The sequence below is a fragment of the Theobroma cacao genome, chromosome 10, assembly GCF_000208745.1.
Source record: "Theobroma cacao cultivar B97-61/B2 chromosome 10, Criollo_cocoa_genome_V2, whole genome shotgun sequence".
NCBI lineage: Eukaryota > Viridiplantae > Streptophyta > Magnoliopsida > Malvales > Malvaceae > Theobroma > Theobroma cacao.
Window position 1 is genome coordinate 8,289,101 of NC_030859.1, and position 25,214 is coordinate 8,314,314.

The window sequence follows — 25,214 nt, forward strand, 5'->3', positions numbered from 1 at the left end:
AACTTGGTTCGTGCACATTGGTCTTAAACTCAATCAGCTGTTACATTTCATTTTTATATCAACAGGAAGAATCTTTGAAGATATTGCAATATCTTTTAGTTAACAAATCCAGGCCATTTAATACGGAGTAATTCAGTCAATATTTTGGTATACAACTATCTTGCTCACACAAATTAAATTACCCGACTCTTCTGCTTTATTTCGTTTCCATTCTTATCTGTTTTTCCATATTCTCCAGGACTGAAATGGTATAACTGACCTTTTAGTTGTTGAAAAACACCAAGGAAATGGATTGTTAGCATTTATAACCCGGATTCTGATTTCCTCTACTGGTTTCCTACCTGAGAGAATTAATCTTTTTCTTTTCCTTTCTTTCCTTCAGGTTTGGCTGGGTTATTTGATGGTGGGCATAGTCAGGTGGAGATTGGGTGATTAGGCAGGATAGGTTGAAGCAATGGGGTAGGAGATAGTTGTACAATATATTCGAATTTTGGTGATTAGCTGGATAATTTTCAGGAATTGGAGCTTCTCTAAGACAAGATATCTGTTGTAAGAACAGAAAGTGGAAGAAAGAACAGGACTGTTTGCAGGTTTGGTTGAATTCCAAGATGAATTTCGGAGAGGAATTTTCGATTCCTCAAGGGAACGAATTTCAGTTTACCGGTTCTTGGATTCCGGTAACACCACAAAAGCCCATCGCAACCATATCAAATCCCATTCCGGTGAACGGGCAAGGGAACCAATTTGGAAGAGGAAATTGGCAGGAATTGGCTGGATTTTCCACTGGATATGTACAAGATATCCTGAACTACAATGGAATTGGTCAGAATTTCAATCCAATTGAGCAAATGTGTCAGAGTCGAGTGGATTATGTTGGCAGTATAAATTCGGCAGAGAACAGAATGATCAATAACATTGCAGGTCCCTACACACAGGTTCTTCAAAATGAAAGCACAGGGTGGAACAATAATACCTTGGCAAATCTTCCAGCAACCAGAAATGCCACTGCTTTTGCCCCTGCAAACGGAACTGCAAGCATAAGCAGAGAAAATGCTGTGCCAATTCCAATTATGCACTCTCAAGCAGACAACTGGAGACACTCCAGCTCACATAATTCAATGTGCACCAACCAAACTCAATCCACAAGTTTGCACTTCTTGAGAAATATTGACAGATTCTACCAAATGCCTCAGCGTAAGTGATTATATCCGTTTAACAAAAGTATATGCAACTAAGATTTCATTGAATCTGCCAATTTTCCAGTAACAAATATATTAACAAAGAAATTTAGAAGCCATGGCAATTGATGTAGCAGTACTTGACTAAAGTAGTCTGCATGTAACATGTAATTTATGATTATCCTGCATAGAATACCTTTCTTCAGAATTTTGTTGAAGAAATAGGAATTCAGATTGTTTACATGACAAAGCGATTTTGCAGCTTATCATTATTCATGCGGTTACTAGAATTTAGAAATTTTATGAAGTAGTTATCTATGAGGCCTTCTTCATGTGCATTCTTTTCAAAGTGGTTACTGGAAAATGCAGTCTGTTACAATGAAATGAAAATAACATCATGATAACTTAAGTTCAACCAAATTGAACTGTTCTCATCATTGATGACTCTGTTTGTTGAGAAAAGTACCTTTTCTACAGATGATTTTCCTGTACCTTATAAACCAATGTACAATCTGAACTCACCACCAAGGACAGAAGTTGATGCAGCCTTCCATATCACCACCTCGTTCCAATCCACACCAGCAGCAGAAGATCAAACCAAGATAATGGGGAACAAGCAGCTTTCTACAGTACCAGCCTCTGCATCAGATGAAAGCTCAATTCATGAAAAGGGGAAGCAGGAAAATTTAATTACATACAATGCAAATGAAGTTTCTCAACATAATTGTGAACTCTTACAGAACATTGTTGATTCATCATCTGCTGTCATTTCCACACCAGTGGAGGAAAAAAGGGACTCTGAAAGGGGAAGTGAGCAAGGCATAGATCTGAACAAAACACCCCAGCAAAAACCACCTAAACGAAGAAAACACAGGCCCAAAGTAATTGTAGAAGGCAAACCCAAAAGGAATCCAAAGCCGGCTACTACAAAAAACATTAACTCCAAGGAAAACCCAAGTGGGAAGAGGAAGTATGTGCGCAGAAAAGGCCTGACAGAATCAGCAACTGAACAAGCAGATTCAACGAAGAAGTCTGACCCGACTGCTGCAACTCCAGCAAAGAGGAGGTATGTTCGCAAGAAAAGCCTGAAAGAATCAGCAAATGAACAGATAGATTCTATGAAAGAATTTGATCCTAGTGCTGGAACAACTGTAAAAGGAAAGTACACAGAAAAGAAAAACCAGAAAGAATCATCGACTGAGAAAGCAGATTGTACAAGAGGCTCTGATCCTAGTGCTGGAACAGCTGGAAAACGGAAGTACGTACGCAGAAATGGCCTGAGAGCATCAACAGGTCAACAAGTAGAGGAGACAGACCCTAGTGCTGTGCCTGTTGCAAAATCCTGCAGAAGAGTATTGAATTTTGACTTGGAAAACACTGGAAATGAAAGTCAGGCTGCAATATTTAATCGCCAGGAGATGCAAGAAGGAAGTAAGTCCTCTGAATCTCAAGCCGTGGGATTGTGGAATACAGAAAATAGTGGGTTTAAAACAACATTGACTACACAGAGCAGTCAACAGATGGTTTTGGAAAACTGCCAACCACAAACTGAAAGTAGCCACACCCCTTCCTTGAGTAAAATGATGCTAATTGACTACATATCAATGCCAGGTATGCCAGCTGATACAGCCTCACAATTTCAAGCAAAGGATCTGCAAATGGAAAGTCGAAATGTCAATGCAAGGCATGTAATCATGGACAATGCTGATTTGAGCCAAAAGAGCTACAGCAATGGATACAGTCCCACACAGCAATATATCAATCCAAAAGGAATGGACCAATCTGTTTCACAAAGAACAAGCAATTGGGAAAATATTGATGGGACCAATGAACTAATACTTGAAAGATGCCCTAAATCAGTACCAACAGTTTTGTCCAACTCTAGTGAAGGTATGGGATCCAAGAGAGATCACTCTCAGGCTATTGAGCAGGGACAATTGTATACAGCAAGTTCATTGAGTTCATTGTTATTGCAAGGGGTATTCCAGATGAATGAAGGTTACAGAAATGGCAGCACTAATGGGGCAGGTTTTCTACAGGCTCTCAAAAGAAAGAAAATAGAAGATGAATCCCAAGCATACATTTATGGGATGAAGTATGGGATGTCATATAGTTCAGGACAACTTCAAACAAAAGGCACAAACAGTGAATTTACATCACTTAGGGATTGTGGAACATCTGACCCTCAATTTCTTCAAAGTGATAACATAGCCAGGAGAAAAAGTGGTGGGGTTAGTGAACTCACCGGGGACACAAATGTTCACTCTACAGCTGCTGGTCCAACTTCTTCGAAGAAACATATTTCGTCCCAACTACATTCAGGCATGGAAACATTAATAAACACCAATGGGTTGACTCTAGCCCATAACTTAGCCACAATCGAGAACTTCGACAATCTTCTACCAACTACCCCTAAGAACGCCCCAACTCTGCAATTAGGGTCAGTCACCAAAGCATCCCATACCAATGTTTCAGAAAAGAAGAAAAGAGAGCCTGATCTATCCAGAAGAGCTCCATCCGGAAGGGGAAAGAAGCTGCAAGAACAGAAAGAACTGTATGAGTATCAGCAGTCCTCCAAAGCAGGTACTAAGAAACCTTTACCCTTTCATCAACTGTAGTACCTTAACAACTCAGTCTAAAAATCTTTTCCCAAAATGTTCTACTCACCATCATTATATCAACTCTTCTTGGTAAATAATGCAGGGCCATCAGCAAAACAGATATACCCCATCCCCATTGAGGAGATAATAAATAAATTCATGGGTCTCACCCTTGATGAAAGAAACAACGAAGCCAAATCAGAAGTGCAGAATGCACTTGTCATATACAAAGGGGCAGGCACAGTTGTCCCATATGAGGGGTTTGAGTTTATCAAGAAACGAAAACCACGACCCAAAGTGGACCTTGATCCAGAAACAAATAGGGTATGGAATTTGTTGATGGGGAAGGAGGGAGAAGATATTGAAGGCACAGATAAGGAGAAGGAAAAGTGGTGGGAAGAAGAAAGGAGAGTTTTTCATGGCAGAGTTGATTCATTCATAGCACGAATGCATCTCGTACAAGGTACAGTCACTTGTTTGGCCCTGATATACTGATCATTATAAGGACTTCTGCATTTGCTTTGAAGATTGACATGTCACTTTGGACCTTCTAATCATCTAATTATATAGTTCTATATGAAGTGTCAGATTACAACCATTAAGTGTTTGTTTGTAAATAATCGGGGAGCAAGAGGGGTTACACAATAAAAAGCACTGGTATGACAATGCACATGCATTTGTGAATCAAAAGAGACACTACCTAGAATAAACAACAAAATCTACAGCATGAAAAGAACAATGAGATAGAGAAATATTACCAGCCATCTTCATCACCAATTTCCAAGCTAGCATGATATTCAGTGCTCTAGATCTACTGGAACCATTTTTCAATAAAACAGCTTGATGACAAGTCCCTATAGTTGACACTAAATTGTCTACTGTCTTTAAGACAACTTAACAAGTAGGAGCTGGAGAGGAAAGCATATGGAAAGTTAATGCACGCTTTTCAGGAGAGAAGAGGGTTGGAGAGAAAGAGAAATATGTTTTTTTAATTTTTTCTGAGTACTATTACTCTGAAAACTGCAGTCACTGAAACAAGATAGGCACTTACAATAAATGAACTTGACTGCCATGATAGAAAATTATATATTTCTATGACAGGTGCACAGTAAAATTTTCTGTATTTATCAAAGCTCCTACATGAGCAATCTTGGAAGCTTTAGTGCTTCTTGCAACAAATTGTATCAATCAAAATACCTGATTTTTCCACAACCTAGTGCTTAGCATATACTCTTCAGTCATTAGAATATTGGCTGCATGTATGCTGACCAAGTATGTCGTAAAACCTTGCAGGAGATAGGCGCTTCTCGAAATGGAAGGGATCGGTGGTGGATTCCGTAATAGGAGTCTTCCTAACTCAAAATGTTTCAGATCATCTTTCAAGGTAAATTTAGTTTCATCACACACTGAGATCAAATTTCCACAATATTAAAAACCTGAAGTACAAATAAACAATCTCCTCCTTTCCTACTGTGCAGCTCTGCCTTCATGTCTCTAGCAGCAAGGTTTCCTTTTAAGTCCTCATGCAAGAGAGAATGTGATGGGGATGGGGTAAAAATACTAATTGAAGAACCAGAATTCTGTGAACCAAATCCAAATGAAACCATAAAATGGCATGAAAAGCTATTCAGTCATCCACTTGACAGGCAAAGCCCTATGACATCCATCATGTCAACAGATTATCGAAGGAATGGTGAGAATCCTGGTATAGAAAGAACAAGCTTCACAGAAACACATAGTCAGAGCTTGGAGGAGGAAGTGCTGTCATCACAAGGTTCTTTTGATTCCTCGGTCATTCAAGCAAACGGAGTAATCAGATCCTATTCAGGCTCCAACTCAGAAACAGAAGATCCTACTACTTGCTGCAAATTCAACAACTTTCATGGTTCAAGTGTTGACCAGATGGAGAACAGTGCCTCATTTGAGGAATTCTGCAATTCTGTAAATGGAAGCTCGCCGTTTCATGAAGGTTTAAAATACAAACAGTCAGAAGTTACAGAGAATGCACAGAAGTCAAGATTGGAAAGAAAAGAAAACCTCAGAGGGCCTTCCTCATTCATTCAAGCTAGCCATTTTAGAAATCAACAAGTGCAAGTACAAGCAGTTGGGGTGAGTAACCATCCACTACACATGACTTTGGAGTTTGAAGCACGGGAAAGAGAAGGCCTTGAACCCTGTGGTGAAGAATGCATGTCTTCATGGGCTTCAACTGCTTCTGGATTGAACAAGCTAAAACAACTTGGACAAAGTGAAGATAAAATCACAGTCCACCAAAATGAACAAGCTATAAGTCAAGACATGGCCACAACAACCTTGAATACATTATCAAGGAAGCACATAACGCACCAAGATACAGTCTCTCAGCCAGGAGCTCATACTAAAAGTAATCAGCTTTGCAATAATCATCAAGAAATGAGGAATAAGGCCTTCCAATCAGAAAGCGCATCAGTCACAATGCCTCTAACCACTGATGCAGTCAATAAGATGCATAAAAGTACCTTATTGTACGCTGCAAATGCCCTTAAACTCACAGAAAGACCTTCTGATGTTGAGAAAATGTCTGCATTGAATAGGGACAAAGATATAGAAAACAGAGAGGTTCAATCCAACACAAAAGAGCAGATACATTCTTCTGAAAAAGAGAATGGGGCATATAGCTTCTTAAAGTCAAAAAGAAGAAAGGCTGAGGGAGAGAAGAATAATGCAACTGACTGGGATGCATTGAGGAAACTGGTGCAGGCCAATGGTTGGAAAAAAGAAAGAAGCAAAGATACCATGGATTCCCTGGATTACAAAGCAATGAGACATGCAAATGTTAATGAGATTTCTAATGCCATCAAAGAAAGAGGGATGAACAACATGTTAGCAGAACGAATCAAGGCAAGTGTAATAAATTAAATTTCCAAGGAACTAATATTAGCTAGGAGCTGCTTCTGATCATATTATATTAAGAAACCTTTACAGCAGATTTAATATTACTTGAAAAAAATTGCAGGAATTCTTGAACCGACTGGTTAGAGAACATGAAAGCATCGATCTGGAATGGTTAAGAGAGGTTCCCCCTGATAAAGCAAAGTAATCCATCTCAAATTTCACTTTTAATCCTTAGTATTACTGTTATTGCTTCATAAATAACAAAACTGTTCACAGCATTCAACTGATCGAAAGTGAATAATAATCTTCTGCATCTGAGTAGTTTATGTTTATGGCATCATAAATTTGTTTGTGTTGCAGGGATTATCTTTTAAGTATACGGGGATTGGGGCTGAAAAGCGTGGAGTGTGTGCGTCTTTTAACCCTTCACCATCTTGCTTTTCCGGTAAGACTCAAGTAAAATTTACCTACAAATTTAGTTTAAGAAGATGAACAAAAATACACATGCAAAGTGTAATATTTACATTTTGTGAAGGTTGACACAAATGTTGGACGAATAGCAGTTAGGCTGGGTTGGGTTCCTCTCCAACCACTGCCTGAATCACTACAGTTGCACCTCCTAGAATTGTAAGTGTTAGACATTAAAAAATCAACCTCATTTTTTCTCATTGCCCACAGATGCTAAAAAAGTTCATCTTAGGTATCCGGTACTGGAGTCAATTCAGAAATATCTCTGGCCAAGATTATGCAAACTCGATCAACGAACATTGTAACCTCATAACCCCTCTTCAGATATTTGTGTATTCAAAAATAGAAAATTAGATACAAACTTTTACTGATTCATGCATTATTGGTTACAGGTATGAACTACATTATCAAATGATTACATTCGGAAAGGTATTTCGTTAGTTTCAATTTTTTCCATCAATGCTTCATAACTTAGAATCATATTTTGTAATAAGGCCTTTAAAAAGCATCGATATACTCATGCTTTAACATTTTATGCAGGTTTTTTGCACAAAGAGTAAACCAAATTGCAATGCATGTCCAATGAGAGGAGAGTGCAGGCACTTTGCAAGTGCTTTTGCAAGGTTAGTCTCCAGCCTATTTCCACCTTGTGTTTATAGCCAAGTAATAACTCAGACAGATAGAAAGAGGGTGCTCATCAGCATGCATATAGTTTTAGACAAAAGCCTCAACATCAGAACCTAATCTTGAGACTTTTCTTTGCTCAGTTACAGATTAATAATCATTTATTAATGTTGTACTTTTGTTTGCATGAGCATATGCAAAACGTATATGAAAAACTTAGCAACATGACAACCTGCAAGCCACTAGCTTTAACTAATTAGCATCAAACAATTGCCTTTGTTACTAAGGCAGTAAAGGTCTTATAGCGTCAAAGTAAGATAAACACTGTATATTTATGATTCAATATTTACATTCACACAATAATTACAACTGACATCTAGATCTAAAATCTTTTGAATATTTCACACAGCCATGAATTGTGGACAGGCATCCCCATTGAAGGGAGCATATTATTTGTATACAAAACATAAAGGCAGTATTTGGTATTGGGTGATCACCCCAAAATCAAGGGTGATCTGCACCTTGTGATTAGATCACCTTGTTTGGTAGGAACTTGGTGATCCTATATGACAGCAGTCTTAGATCACCAAGAGTGATTAGATCACTAACTTGAGAGGTAATTTATTTCCCATCCAAAAGGGTGGGAAAATTTTTTCACCTAGGTTTATATGCACGATTTTAACCTTTTAACATGAACACAAAAACCTTGCTTCCTACCAAAAAAAAAAAATTTAACACATGTAATACTAAGTTTTTACTTTTTCAAGCATTCCTTGTAGCAACTACAAGGATGTTACATAGTTTGCCACATTTTTTTATTATGTATATAATCTTTGTTTTGGTAGCCAATTCACTATTATCTTGATAAATTAAATACAGTTTCCATTCAAACGTTTTTCATTTAATTTAAAAGGTTAGAAGTTAGCTTATCAAAACTAAATATATTTCTCATATTTTTTTATTGATTCAATAAATTAAACTTATTTAAGAAATAAAATTTAATATTTCACAAATTGTTATGTTAATATAGCATTAAAATTATGAGTAATTTTTTTAACTTTTAGAATATGGTTATTTACTTTTTTTGGTACTTGTTACAAAATGATATTTGATTTTTATGTGATACCAAAAATGGTGATTTCTAATCCCTAGTAATTAATGATTACTAAGTAGAATCGTACCAAACATGGTTATCTTGAAAAGGATTAGATCACTGTGGTAATTAATATTTCACCGATAATGGCATTACCATAGTAATAAGACCACCCCTGTGATTACATCACCATGGTGATCTTGAAAAGGATGCCGTTCCCTTGTACGAATATGGATCAGACTAAGAATTCCATCTGTTTGACTAGCTTCATCTACCCCAAAACACTACCAAAGTAGTCCAATATAATCTACCATAAGGCAGAAAGGACATATCTCAAACCTCTCAGATGCCCAAAAGTTGTAGATGTTTCTTTCCCACATGCTTAAAATGGGCACACAATAGCACCCAGGCAAAAGACACGTCTCCCAAAAACAAAAACCAAGTTAGACCACATTTGAAGGCTTTGTAAAATGTGTCAATAGAGTTACAAAAGAAATTAATGTGTTTATAGAGTTACAAACACAAAGGAATAGAGTTACAAAAAAATTAATGTGTCAATAGTTTCAAGGCTTTTGTAAAATGCGATGCATGCACCTTCAGACCACATTTGAAACACTTATCTAGAAGTTAAAATAGGCACAAAATGAGTTTGAATAGTTGACAGTGCAATCTGTCATCTTAATTGTTAAGGAAAGAACAATGGGGACAACATTTTTTCAAGTGGTTGGAATGAAAGAAGAATGACTTAGGAGAGTTAAATAGATAATAAAGTGAAAACAAAAGAACGTTCTAAAATCCACATACCTGCCTCCCGAAAGGATGAACTGCATGTTTCACATGTGTCAACTTTCTTTCATGCAGTGCGAGGCTCGCACTACCAGGTCCAGAAGAGAAGAGCATAACAAGCTCAACTGTTCCCATGATGTCTGAGAGAAACCCAGTCCAAGTTCTCAATCCAATGCCATTACCTCCACCAGAGCATAACCTGCTTCATGCGGGGCCTAACAATGGCAGCCATGAACCTATCATTGAAGAACCGACGACACCAGAACCAGAGCACACAGAAGAATCACAAAGTGACATCGAAGATGCATGCTATGAAGATCCTGACGAAATTCCCACAATAAAACTCAATATTGAAGAGTTCACAGCAAATCTACAGCATTACATGCAGGAAAAGATGGAACTCCAAGAAAGTGACTTGTCAAAGGCTTTAGTAGCTTTGAATCCTGAAGCTGCTTCTATCCCTACTCCCAAATTGAAGAATGTGAGCAGGCTACGAACAGAGCACTATGTGTAAGTGTATTTTCCTCATAATCACGTAACCCAAATACCCAATAAATGATCATGAAAAGCCTGTTAATATAATGGCCAGAAGGGGCTAAATTATAGACTAAAACAGCTCATAAAAGCTTTAGGACCTAAGCTAAAATCAGTCCAACCAATGCATCAGTAAATTCACTTTAGACAAAATGAGCTCAATAAGTTCTTTATCTAAATTTCCACTATCAAATTTGGAGTACAATAATACTTGGAAATTGCTTTAAAAATAGACTTGCTGGTTAAGAGGGAAAAAGCTATAGTCAAGAGATTTTTTATACCAACTGACAAATAGGTCATCAATTATTCATAAAAAATACTTGTGCAACCATGATAAAACACTACAGAACACATTCTAACACATAGCTGAATGATGCAGATATGAACTTCCAGATGATCATCCTCTCTTGGAAGAAGTAAGTTATTCTTAATTTCTTCATAAATTCCAGATTTCTATACATAATGTACTTCTCTAACTTCCATATTTTGAAAATCAATAGATGGAAAAGCGGGAAGCTGATGATCCAAGCCCCTACCTTCTTGCTATATGGACACCAGGTAAGAACAAAACCTCTGTCAAGGTCCATTAAGCAGGCTTAGAAGTGGGCAAAAGAGCACCTCACACCCTTTATGATGATATACTTTTGAAAATTCGATAAAATGTTAAGATCACACCATAGATTTGCAGGAGTGTTAATAGGATATGTCATCATTGTCAGAGGTCAAACTACAAACTGACAAATGCTAGTGGAAAAAGATAATGTTTGCTGTATTGCAAACTAATTAGATGAGCTTCTGTTAATATGCATTTAATAGGTGAAACTGCAAATACAATTCAACCACCTGAACAAAGTTGTGGGTCCCAAGAACCAGGAAGATTGTGCAATGAGAAGACCTGCTTTGCTTGCAATAGCGTAAGAGAAGCCAATGCACAAACAGTCCGAGGAACACTCTTGGTGAGCAAGATTCAGTCATACATAACCTTATGGAAGCATAAAACACACATACCTCCTAGGTTCTTTACTAATATTTGCATTGTAATGTGTACAGATACCTTGTAGAACTGCAATGAGAGGAAGCTTTCCCCTAAATGGGACATATTTTCAAGTTAATGAGGTATTGTTATTCAAGCTATTGCCAACTCTAATTCATAGAGGACTCACAAAAAGGGGGATCCAGTGGGATCTGGAAACCCAGAACCCTTCCCTAGACAAAATAAGGATTATTTTTCGGTATTCTAAGACTGACATTTTATTGATTCCTACACTGCCCAGCATCCACACATTCATTTGATAATTAGGTGCTTAAAAAATAAAGTTGCTTTTACCACACAGGTCTTTGCAGATCATGAATCAAGCCTCAACCCGATGGATGTCCCAAGGGAATGGCTATGGAATTTACCCAGACGAACTGTGTACTTCGGAACATCTGTATCAACAATTTTCAAAGGTAAGAAATTCCCCATCATGCTTTTGAACTAAAATTGTTGCCCCACTTTAGTTATAAAGGAAAAGTTTACTTACAAAAAGAAATCCATGTTTACTAGGACTTTCAACCGAGGAAATTCAGTACTGCTTTTGGAAAGGTATGAAATGCTACTTTTAATTATTCAATTACCATATCTGCATGTGGAAAAAAAAAATAGCTTCTCATTAGGCACACATACCTAGTAGAAATGGGACAAAAAATGTTCCTTTGCTGATTATACATCAGTCTCAGCATTCAATCAAACGACAAGTTCATATATAATATAGCAATGATTTCCTACTAGAAACCCAGATTTTCTCCCTCTTTCTTTTTTCTTTAACATTTTGATCACTCAAAAAGAAAAAAGAAAATGCAACCAATCTATGAGTTATTTTGATGACAGAAGCATAAAATGTGTGCCACCATGGTGGTAGATACATGAAAATATGCTTTCTGGACTTGCACTTATAATGAGCCAGTCATGCATGTACAGCTAAACAGTGGAAAAGAACATTGCATGATGAACCAACTAAGACCAAAAAAGGGAAAGGTGATCTGGAAACTGCTGATAGAAGTTCAGAAATCTTACTAGCATGTATTTTAGGTAAAGAAAGGAAAGAGCATAGAAATTATGAAAGGAAAAAAGTTTTAAAATTATATGAAAGCATGAAATACTGTGTCTTAATCACACAGTAATTTGCACACAGGTTTAAGGATTGTGAAAAAAAAATTAGTAAAACTAGTATTTATTATCATGTACATTGTATGTAAACAGTTTTTTAATTTTTTCAAATAAAAATTATATATAAAATACTAAGTCTATTAAAAATTACATCTATATATAAATGAAAAATTAATGTTTCAATTATATATAATTAACATTTTTAATAGTAATCTATAAATTTTTCAATACTATTGAATTAAAAAAAACATTTTTTAATGAAAGTCATTAAATGCAGTTAAGAGTTCTCATTTACAAATTGAATAAATAATATTTTTTATGCAAATCATTCAATGCAATTAAATTTTTCATATTTATAAATTAGAGAAATCTTATTAATATTAATAATAAAAAAATATTTTTAAATGAAAGTTAGTTGATGCAATTAAAAGTTTTATATATTTACAAATTAAAAAAATGTTATTAATATTAANAAAAGTTTTATATATTTACAAATTAAAAAAATGTTATTAATATTAATAAAAAATATTTAAAATGAAAATTTAAAAAAATAATGAACAAATATGACCATATTTTTCAATAAAAAAGTTTTCGAACATCAGCACTTTTTTATATATTATTAATTATGAGAAGGATTACAATTAATAAAAAATGCTTTGCATCAAAAGCTAGTAAGTAGGCAGAAACAAACATCATCAATCACTCCTAATTTAAACTTCAGTTTATTTTGCAAAAAGCAAGAATATCATACAAAGGCAATTTGAATATGTAAAAAAATATTCAACAGTTTATCACTATTGAATAATCATATGCAAGAAGGGAAGATAAATGTTAAGTGTGGTTACTGTCTGAGTAGATCGCATAGTATTTAGCAGCAGCGCTTTCCTATTGTGTGCACATTCTATCTCTCACCCTCCAAAGAATAAAAAAAGAGGTATTACCCACCACAGTGGCAATTTCCCTTGCAGCTTTTCTCCTTATTTTCCAACTCTACCATTTACTAGCCTCTAGCTGCCCTTGCCATTTATCTGCTACTCGCTAGGTGCATCATATCTGCCAAGGCCACCAGGGTCTAAGTCAGACCGTGTCTGTGTTTGTGGAAGGCAAGAGTTGCCATTCCTATCCATGGGGTCACAGGTTACAGTCTAGTCTATCTGATGTTGGAGTGAACTTTTAAAGAGAGGAGCATTATTAAGAAGGTAGAATGTTCAAACTTGCAATACTGAAGAATAGACAATTACTAAGTTTTCAGGGTCCCCTAGTTCATAAACAAGTTGTAAAATATGAGTTAATGCATAAATTTCTAACCACATTGTTGAGTGCGGAATTCAAGTCCGGACTCATTCATCATCCGCACATTTGAGTTTGGGATTCGCATATTCTCGTCAAAGTTTAAAAACTTGCTGGAGCTTGACTTAAGATGGTTTCACTCCCAGGTGGTTTGGTTTAAGTTCGGCTTTCATGATTTTCAACTATTGAATAAACACCAATTGCAATAATTATGTACCTATGAATGATATATATTTGAACACATTATAGCTACAGAAACTCATACATACTAGTCATGTTTTAATAATCCACTGTAAGTAATGAACTATTAGCTGCTACTTGTTGAAAATTAGTTATACTGATGGTTGAACTTTGTTCATGTCCATCATATAAAACTTTCTTAAATTGGCTGTTTTCTTTTACAACATAAAAATTCCTAGAACTTCAGTACAAATATCATGTCCATCATATAAAACTTTCTTGAGTCCTGCTTCCCAAATGTTAAATATCATTTCCTGAAATTAGAAGAATAGCTATTATAAGACATCCCTAGTTTGAAAGTCCTTCCGGAAACATTGCAATTTAATATGTCAGGGAATTACAGTTGAACCACATTTCACTCTTGTAAGAACTAGTAATAATCATGCACGTCCCCAAGACTTATAATGCTTTAACCGATGCTCTTTTAACTCACTGTCTAAAATTATTTGCAGGATTTGTTTGTGTGAGGGGATTCGACCAAAAAACAAGAGCACCCCGGCCTCTTATGGCCAGGTTGCACTTTCCGGCAAGTAAGCTGGCCAAGACACAAAATAAAAGCAAGAGATAAACAGGCCATGATTAAAAGATGATTGTTACCAAAAGGTACCAACCAGAGACTATCTATAAAGGAAACGTAAATTGGCTGACGTAGCAGAGAAGAAAGATTCCTACTAACACATTGTTGTACACAATTGTTCTTTGGCTAACATGAGATGCATTCACCCCATGTTAGCTCAGCAGGAAGAGAATTTTTTAGCTGAATTTTAAATCCCATGGGCAGTGGGATGTAGTCTGTCAATTGATCAAACTGTGATGATTGTTTCAATTCATGCTCTAAAAAGAGCCATTCTTCAATATATAGCCAGTTCAAATTCCCCTTCTCATGCTCCACTATGTAATATATATGTACACAAAGACAGATGCAGAGACATATATGTCATAGAGTTAGAACGTCTCTGCATGTAACAACCATAAAGCTAAACCCAAAATGTCTATCCAAATTATTGGCAACTAGGTTCCTGGAATCTACAAGCACATACAACAAGAGTTCCTCAATACCCATCCAATATGGGATTGAAATCAGGCCATGATTATTGAAAAGGATTAGATAGAGAAAAAGGATTCCTGGCGGGAGCACTGATTAGTCCTATTAGATGGCCGGAAGTTATAAGAGTAAAAGATATAATACAAAAACAAATAATGTTGCACGAAACCAGATTACAATTACGAACATCTATTAACTGAAAATTGTCAACAGATTAAGAAGAGACCGGGAATCCACTAAGATATGACATTAATGGTTTTAGACACCTAGACTTTATACATGCTAAGGAAGTCCTAAGGCTACATGTTTGCAGTTGGAGCATATATTCATACGAACCCAAAAGCCATACAAAGTCCATGATGATGATTAAAGGAATCAACATCATACCATTTGCAAATACATGCCTCAAATCCAACATTCCCCATTTAACTCAAAGAGGACCAAGAAGATTAAACTCTACAGTCCTAGAGAGAGATACCAAGATGCTTTGACATTTAAAGTTCATTAAAAAAGAAGGTTTTACATTGCAAGTATATTTCATTCTCTCATAAGAAAATTTTGAGAGCTTTTTTGACAATTTTTTTTAAATTAGAGAAAACATATATGCAAAAGAAAGAAACAAAAAACTCAAGTTCTGAAAGGCTTAAGCAAGAGAACTATCAGTGCTCACTCAATTGAAGAAGGTCCAAAGGGATAATGAAGAAATAAACATGCATTAATGGAATATATTTGTACTTCCACAAGCTGATAGAAACTTACCAAACACAACATCCAGATAAAAGGCACTGCTTATCTAGGCTGCAAAGAGTAGGCACTTGTAGGGCCTGATTTCCGCATCAAGCTGTAACCTCCATCAATTAATACTGAAGTCCGTTTAGAAGATCATCAATCATTAAAATGTAGTACACACTCTTTACATGAAGAGCTCAAAAGCTTGTTAAGAATAAAGATTTAATGTTTAAAAAAGGTACTTGCAATTCTAAGAACTATTACCGCAAAACCTATATTTAGTAAAAGCAATGACCTGACAAACAATAAGAAAGGTATTGGGATTAAACTTAATCAAATATAATAAACAAACCTTCCACAAGAAATATTTGGTTTAATAATCAATTATCAAGCTCACAGTTGTAACTAATTACTCTTACCAGTGCTCTAGTTGAAACCACTCAACTGCAATGACAAGAGATAAGAAAACAAGAAATTACCTGACAACAAAGAAGGAAACATATTCTTGTTACTCAAGAAATACAGCCCTTGAAGAACATATTCCAGTAAGCTTCTAAACATACCTAAAAAGAAACATGATCGTTATCAATTTGATTCAGATTTAGTTTTAATAAAGGCACAGCTTTAAAACATAACAGTCACCGAAATTGGACATACACCCTGCCCTGGACTTCATTTGCACGACTATGGTGTGCTTGAGGCCCTCTACCATCTCTATTGCCACCTCCTATTGTTTTACAAACTTATGAGACATTAAAACTCCAACAACTCATTATTAATTTTAAGTTGATGTAATAGGATAGACATTTCTCCACAACCAATTACCAGACCATCTCCACTGATATAGAAAAGTATCCGAACCCTCATAACAGATGGTAAAAGCTATAAAATAACTTATGCTTATAACATGGTAAAATATAATAAACATCATATAGTTGTCAGCCTAGGGCATAAAAGTCTCACTTGTCGCGTAATTTCCTAAGAGCACCAAAATTCTCAATAGGATGTGTATTTCCTTGAAATCTAATAATTACAAAAGTATCTGATGATCAAAAGAATTCACACCTTTTTTTTTTTAAATCAACCTCACACTTTATGGATTTAAAACATTGTCCTACGGTAATACTAATGCCTCATATCAGCCTCATTCTTAAGGATAAAACTTTGTCATATATGACAAAGTTTGAAATTACTGTGCAGCAAAGCTAGTAAACAAGCACATTCAGATGATCAACAATTACATTTGAAATTAAATACACAATAAGATGATCATAAAATCAAATCTGATTCAGGCAAAACTAGCCCACATCTCCCAAATGCCCACTCCTTTATTGTTGTATCCTAAAAATAGTAAAACAATTTTGCCAACATATAATCAGCAACGACCGACCAAAATGACATCTAAAATGATAACCAAATAGGATATTGACAGCTTCAACAATTCATATTTATAATTTATGGGCTTTAGAAAACTAAAGTTTGCTAGGAGGATTGAAAGAATCTCCTTTTCCTAGACCCGCTTTCCTCAATCAACATACAACAGGATGAAATTTTCAAAAACATGATAATCAAGATTCACCCAAAAAAAATAGGCAAAAAACTTGCTCACAAAAGTCCAGAACTATTAAGCAGCACATTACCTGTTGCAAGCAAAAACCAACTACTGATATCAAATTTTATTTGAAAAGTAAAAAGACAGGTGCCTTCTGGGCACACTTTTCCATTTAACTTATCTTCAGACAGAGGGAGAAATTAAATAATAATAATAATAATAACAATAAATAATTAAAAAAAAAAAAAAGGAAAAACTTAGCAACTATAAAATAACTTGCCACTTTTTGATAAACCACACTTAATAGCTAAAACATATAAGTCATATTTTGCACTAATTGCATAACTTAATTTAGTAAAACCGTGACACAACTACAACCATGCTCAAACCCTCCCAAGCCTACCATGTCCCCATGCATGCATGCAACCACTCATTCATCACATTTGATCATTTGAGAACAGATAAAAGGAATTTGAACAATAATGCGGTATTCAACAATAAATAGTTATTATTGAGACTGTGTTATAAAACTTTGCCCAGCATTGCCAACTAACAAGCTGTGGCAATTCTTGGCAGCACAGAAGCTAACCATGTGTCAATATATAAAAATTCCAAAAATATTCAGGGGCTTGCTAGTCTACAAGTTTTCTCTTCAGATGATTTTCCAAGGCACCCACCAAACAGACCTTAACAAGTCCAATTATTCAATGATACTGATTTAATGGGCAATCGTTCAAGACTGTGAACATTAACTTTTAAGAACTATGCAGTATATGGTAAATAAACAAATTGGAAAAATTTAAAGTCCTGAGTGGTTCCTCAAAATTCATAAATATGTACTATAAAATTCATATTACAAAACCTTTACGGTAAGACGTTAATGTAAGTGTTTCAGAACAACTCACTGCCATGAGCTTTAAATTCCATAACGACATTGTTTCCAATCAGTCTCTCTGTATTAAAATGATTATCAATTATACACAGTGAAAGACAGATCCATAGAAGCATGAGCAAGAACGTATGCTGAGATAAAACATACACATGGAAACAACAAACAGAAAATACATGTGCATATGTAAAGGGATAAAAAGCTTTGCATGAGTATGATGAAACAAGTGACACAATTCTAAAAGTTTTAGTCTATAATTACAGTTATCTCTTAGAGCTCTATATCTTCCTAGTTTTAATTTTTAACACAGCAATTCAACAGAAGAGGCACACTTAGGCTTGCTATTAGAGCGCTCGATATATAAATCAAATATACATTTATATGTTATATATAAGACAAATATAAAAGGAAAAGTTATGCCAAAGGGTCAATCAATATTTCCTTGCATTAGTCCTTTTTAACTCCTTTCTTCCCTTGTTTCCTCCTAGTAACACGACACGGACGTACAAAAGCCCAAACACCACAATTCCCCTTTTTTTACTATAGTCTCTATCAACAATTCATTATCTCTTCCATGGTGAAGTTTTGTCACAAAATCATTCTCTGGGTATTGGCTAAAGTCATATTCAGTCTTGTAGCACTCTTGAAACATCAATATACTACCTTTAGTAACAAAAGGATTAACTTTGCTTCCCCACCCAAACTGCCATAAGCTCCCTCTCAAATGCATGCAGCCAATTGAAGACCCTACAAACAATCGCAATTCTGAAGTTATTATGTTTATGAAAATGTTGTTTTGATTTAATATTCTAGATTTTGGATGATGCACCTTCAAAGCAATTTATTATAACAATCATATTTGTCAATAGCTAACAAAAATTAAAGGCTACAAGCAGCCACCTACTAAAATATAAATCCAATTATGATTGCAAATTCCTCTCATAAACTTCAGCAAAACGCTACAAAAACACATAACCAACATATACCTGTCAATAATGGAAAGTTGTTATAACAGCTTCCGTACATGTGTGCATAAATGTTACCCACGAAAGGGAGACAAATCTGACATGTAATTTTATAGCAATCATCCAATAGTTGGGCAAAACTTTACGACAAACACAACAAACACACATTTGTTACAACCTTATTAAGTAAAAGTGTTATAAAAAATAATTCATCATAAATAGTAATCCATTAATCAAACAATTACTTAACAAACATTCATCACAAGAACATCTAAAATATCATAAAATCAAAAGGAGTCTTATATTTTAGACTCGTGAATTTACTTCCTTTACACATTTCCTCCACTTTCTCACCAGCCAAATTCATTACAATACATTCTAAATGTCGTAAAAGCAAAAGGAATCTTAAGCTTTACACTGTCAAGTACTACTTTCTTTTCAAAATTCCTTCATTTTCTCAGCATCCAAACAACGATTAAACTCATAGCAAAAGGAACACATTTGAAATATCATAATATTTCATCAATAAATAAAGAAAAAGTAAAAAGGAATCTTGGAATTTATTCTCTTAAATCCACTTCCTTTTTAAGTTTCCTTCATTTTCTCAGCAACCAAGCAACGATTAAATTCATTAGAATACATTTTAAAATATCGTAAAAGCAAAAAGAACCTTAGATTTTCTACTCATGAACACTACTTTCTTTTAAATTCCCTCCATTTTCTCAACAACCAAACAGCGATTAAACAAATTATAGAAAAAAAGAACTAATCGTTGATCGAAAAAACTCGAACATTTACCGGAAAAAGTAAAATAAAAAATTAAAATTAAAGAATACCTTTATTGATACGATCTTAAAAGCGATTATAAGAGTGAGGAAGAAAATAACAGAGAACTGAGGGAGGGGTAGATTCGGGATATCAACAAAAATCGGGAGGGCTTTTACTCATTTTGGCTTTTTAAGGTTTTGAATTTTTAGGCAGATTTTTTTCCTTTTTTGCTTTTTTTTCTTTAATGTTTTCGGATGGTTTTGTTTTGCCGCCATTTGCTCTTCCCTCCTGTACTTTCCATTTCTTGTGAGCATTCCAGCTTTGCTTTGGTGACGCTTTGCTTGCTAGACTTTTGTGCAACCGTCCTACGTTATGAACACGTTAACAATAATAACCTGAACTCATGACGTCATGAAGGAGAGACTGAAAAAACCAAAATTTACCAAATTATCAAGAACAGAAAATTTGGAATACCAACTACTATTATCAGCAATATTTAAAATTTTTTTTTGTATGAACTTTTTTTAATATAGAAAATTTGGAAAAACTATTAAAATTTTATAAAGTGCCAAAGTTAAAAGAGCCATCAAATTATTAAATAAAAAAATACCACTTATTATCTTGTTTTAATTTTTTCATATTATTTTTTTATTTTTATTATAAATTAAAGAGTCAATTTCATCATGAAGCCCAATCGTGCACGAGCTAGTCGTTTGGCAAGGTCCATATAGCTCGATTAAGTTGCCTCTACCGCATAATGGTTACAGTTGAACACAAGATCCAATAATTAAATAACTAGATTTTTTTTGTTAATTTCAGTAAAATATTATTATAAATTTCTAACATTAATTATTAATTTTATATAAAATAAATTTTATTAACTTTCATTTATTTTGTTAAAAATTTTAAATTTTATATCTATTATAAAATTATATAACATACCAAACTCATGCTGCTCTATTATTGATTGTAATCTCATTACTACCATTTTAATATTTTGTTATCATCGTTACAATTCCACCTTCTATATATTATAATAATTATGTCAACAAATAAATTCATACGATAAGTTTAAAGATATTAACTCTATTGATAAATTAACATGAAAATCAAATCTATAACTTTATATAAAAGAAAATCTCAAAAGGACTCTCAAAATAGGTCATTTCTCCAAGCTCTTTTATTGACATGTGAAGCATTAAACGGACAACTTTAAGCTATTGGGCCAAGTCTGCTTTAGGTCTACTTTGGACCTAAGGGACGCAACAATTTGCTCGGTAATTTTGAAAATATATAACTGTAACTTAAAGAAAGCTTTGTATGGTCTCCATGGGGTTTTCTGTGTGGTTGACATGTGATCTGGTCAGTAGGCTGACACTTGGCATTTTCAGAGAGGGTTTAAGATGGTTTTGGATTCAAGTTACATTCAACAAGTTGCTTTGGGCAGGCTTATTAGCTTGGTTCTCTCTGCAGACTTTTTTTAGAGTCACATGAAGTTTGTTTGATTTATAGGGAATTGAAAACAATCGATGGAGGCTGTATGATCAGTTGACGTGGATGGCTTCAGAATGTTTATGTGTCTAGGTTTTTGGGGAGTCATCTCAATGTCTAGCATTAGTTTTCTGTCATGATGATTGTAGGATTTATGTGGCTTTTTAAAAGGTTTTTCTAGAGTTGTCTTTCATTTTAAATACAGTTTTCCTTTTCATTCTCTTTGAATTGTTCTCCTTTCTCTCATGCTCTTTTTCTACTGTTTGTGTGTTTATCAAATTTGTTTGTCTTTTTGGGTTGACATCGTTTCTCTTTCCTTGGGTGTTTTTGTTTATAACATTTCTTGGATTTTTTTGTTTCCTATTTCATTTTTGATCGGTTTTGTTGTTTATGTTTTTAAGGTAAGTATTGATTTAGGGTTTTTCTATTCATTGGTTGTCTAAGGGTTTTTTGGGAGATAAAAAAACATATGCTGTTTGTTTTTAATCGAGAATCTTTTTTCATCAAATTTGCTTTTTATGTTTATAGGTTTTGTATGGATTTATGGTACTTTTCTTATCTGTTATGTTTTTTCCTTTTCTTTTTCATTCTCTGTTCATTATTTGACTTTGAAATAGGTTTTTGTTCTTTACTTCTTTAGGGTTTCTGTTGATTTCGGATATATGGTTTAGTGTTTGTGTGGGGGTTTTTTTGAAAAAAAAAAAAAACATGTGTGGCTTTCTTCGCTTTAGGAATCATTTTCAATTAGTTTTTTTCTACTAAATATTTGTTTGTAATTAGTTGTGTCCTCTTATTTGAAGTGTTTGTTTCAATGTTTTTTCTTGCTTTTCTGTTTCCATTTTTTGATTTGTTATAATTTGTTACATGTTTACTTATGCGAATTGATTATGTAATTTACTGATTATGTATTTGTATTTTTTGTGTAAATTGTATGTGTTGAGCAAACTAAGCATGCATGGAAATCATATATTTTTTTTATGAGTTTCATAAATGTTTTTCATAGAAATCATCTATGTTTTTCCATCTTTGAGTTAACCAACTTATTTGAATTTTTTTTATTCTTTATACATATCTTACAGGTTTTTTCTTTTTCATTTGTTTTGTTTGTTAATTTTTATTTGGTTTTTGTTTTGCAGCAAAGTTTACAAGATGAATTACTTACTTAAGTATGTTTAACTTTTAAATTACATATTCTTTTTTATTATTTGTTCATATTTAATATGATTTTTAACTCAATAAATCATATGTGTTGAGCAAACTAGGCATGCATGGAAATGTGATATTCTTTACTCTTTGGGTTAACTAACAAATTTAAATTTTTTATTCTTTATTCATATCTTATGTCTTTTTTTCATGTGTTTTGTTGTTAATTTCTATTTGATTTTTATTATGCAACAAAGTTTACTAAATAGATTACTTACTCATGTATGATTAACTTTTGAATTACATTTTTTCTTTATTCTTTATTCATATTTAATATATATTTTTTGTTTTGTGTTTTGTTGTTAATTGCTATTTTGTTTTTATTCTACAATAAAATTTGCTAAATCAATTGCTTACTCAGGTATGCTTAATTTTCCAATTACATTTCCTACAGAGTGAATTATTTTCTATAATTGATTTTTTGGCATTTTGTAAACATGTTTATTATATTTTGATAGCTTATGTTAAGCCATATGGTTTGGTGTTAATGTTCGAGTTATTATCATGCATTTGTACTATTATTCAATATCAGTTATGATTTAGTCTATGCTCATTGTTTTACTTTGTAAATCAAGTTTTTTGTTTGTCAAATTAATTGTTTCATTGTTTTTAATGTTAAGAGTAGCAATGTTTTGTATTACCATTGATGGTCTAATTTTGAAGTGAAAAAAATCTTTCTCATTGTTAAGAGAAAGATTGGTTGTTAAAGGAGATCAGCAAGATGTGGTACGACCTCTCCTTTCTTTAGCAATCAAAAGGATAATTTCTCTTTTTGAAATTTAACCCATTCCGTGATAGTACAATCATTATTAACTCAATACATATAGCTACATATATAAACATATAATCATACTTTGCTACTATTTGGACAAAAGACACATTTCACAACAATTACAAAGTCAATATCTGACTGTATCCATTAATTATATTTGCTTTGTTTGTAAAATATGATGATGCATTTGTTCTGCAAAATGAACTTCCAATTTTTGAAAATAGATATTTCTATGTTTGTTTCACCATAATTTACTCTTTGTTTGTTATTTTGCAGTCTTTGCATTAGGCTGTGATTTGAGATTGATAGAACCTATCGCAAGATTTTGTAAAAATTCTTCAATGACTTTCTTTTTCATTTGCAGTTTATCATTTGCTTCTATTGTTCTGATGCTCTATGAATTTCGTTTTTTGAAATTATTGTTTATACATGTTTTTTATGCAAATTACAATGATGTTGACGCGACATTTTTTCTTACTGATCATACATGTTTGCCTTATATTTACATTTCATGTGTACCATGCTAGATTATATTTAATTATATTCTATCTAATTTACTATACTGAACAACTATATGACCGTGAAGACATACATGTTCAACTCATGTTCACATTTTATCTATACCATGCTTGATTGATTGTATTCAAATAATTTACTATCCTGAACTCTGGTTACTCTTCATAGCACAACAAATGTAGAAACAACTATATATCAATTGCTTGATATTGAGTTTTTTCAAAAAAAATTATTTTATAATATGATCAAATCCTCTCAAGTTTTTATGTGAATCATTCTAGTTGTGCTCCTATCGTCTTTCTATGTTTTTCAAATTAGATTCCAACTTTATGACATAAAATAATATGAAATTCTGATTGTAGTTTGCAACAACATAAGTATTACAATAACTATATATTCACTGTACACGCTATTCCTCCCCTGTTTGTATATTTGTCAAATATACTTTCTATGTTCTTTGTTCCTTTTGCCTGTCACATTAGCTAATTTTTGTCAGTTAAATTTTTACTTATGTTAGTATACGTATCGGAAAGATAATATAACGGTAAGCAGAGTATCAATCCCACAGAGAATTGATCTAAAAAATTACTAAGTGGTAAAATGTCACGACCGGAACTCCCATCGAGTCCGTGACAACCGCCGCGACGTCCCGATAGACATTCATTACTCGGAATGTCAATCAAAACCTCGCAAGGCTTAACATTAGTTTTTCTCGCTTCCCTCATGAGTATTAGTTACTAAAATCATGTTTTGAGAGATTATAAACTATTTCCAATTTAAAACAATAAAAAAATAATTTTTTTCTCACAGGGGCATTTTGGTCACTTTTCCTCTAAGGTCTCGAAATTCGCTAAATATGTAGTAAGTGAGTACACAACACGTAATTCATAATCAAAAATAAGTTTACACATCTAAAACCTTTATTTAAAATGAAATTACAATTATTTGAATATAATAAAAATATTCAATAAAATATTTTATTTTTTTATAAAACAATATTTATAAAGTTACCGATAAATAATTTTTGTAGCGTAAAAACTAAATAAATTCATACATACTGTAATACAGTAAGCCAGAGTATTTAACTTAATTTACAATAACCAGTGGGCTTCCGAATAATCAAAAATAAGAAAAGACTGTGAACCTACAATTTGGAGGATGCAAATCCAATGATAGCCCTTGATGAAATTAGTTATCTACAGCCTATTCTGAGCCTGAAATGGGTGAAAAGGAGGGTGGTTAGATTATATAATCCCAGTGAGTAAACAAATACTATTCAAAATATCTAAAGTCGAGTCAATGGAGACGATTAAAATATTCCATCTCAATATGCAATTCATAACATAAATATTCATTTCATTTAAATAATCAACATGGCTTATGAGTATCATAAAAGCTTGACTCCTGCCAAAATCATTCTCGGGAATACCTTGGTCGAGGCATTTAAC

The 25,214-nt window shown here is 33.7% G+C and overlaps 1 protein-coding gene across 1 annotated transcript; it reads left to right on the forward strand.

Annotated features, from left to right (window-relative positions):
* LOC18586670 (transcriptional activator DEMETER) lies at window positions 505-14,720 on the forward strand. Its single transcript, XM_018129217.1, has 19 exons — window positions 505-1,194; window positions 1,656-3,761; window positions 3,882-4,241; window positions 5,072-5,162; window positions 5,257-6,658; window positions 6,774-6,853; window positions 7,013-7,097; window positions 7,188-7,279; window positions 7,353-7,421; window positions 7,513-7,549; window positions 7,661-7,743; window positions 9,699-10,133; window positions 10,537-10,573; window positions 10,658-10,715; window positions 10,974-11,113; window positions 11,208-11,273; window positions 11,492-11,606; window positions 11,704-11,742; window positions 14,289-14,720. The coding sequence occupies exons 1-19, from the start codon at window positions 609-611 to the stop codon at window positions 14,402-14,404; spliced, it is 5,997 nt and encodes a 1,998-aa protein (XP_017984706.1). The 5' UTR covers window positions 505-608; the 3' UTR covers window positions 14,405-14,720.

Coding starts and splice junctions, on each gene's coding strand:
- LOC18586670 (XM_018129217.1), top strand. CDS start 609: ATGAATTTCGGAGAGGAATTTTCGATTCCTCAAGGGAACGAATTTCAG. Junction 10,134..10,536: donor CTACGAACAGAGCACTATGT/GTAAGTGTATTT, acceptor TGAATGATGCAG/ATATGAACTTCCAGATGATC. Junction 11,607..11,703: donor TGTATCAACAATTTTCAAAG/GTAAGAAATTCC, acceptor CATGTTTACTAG/GACTTTCAACCGAGGAAATT.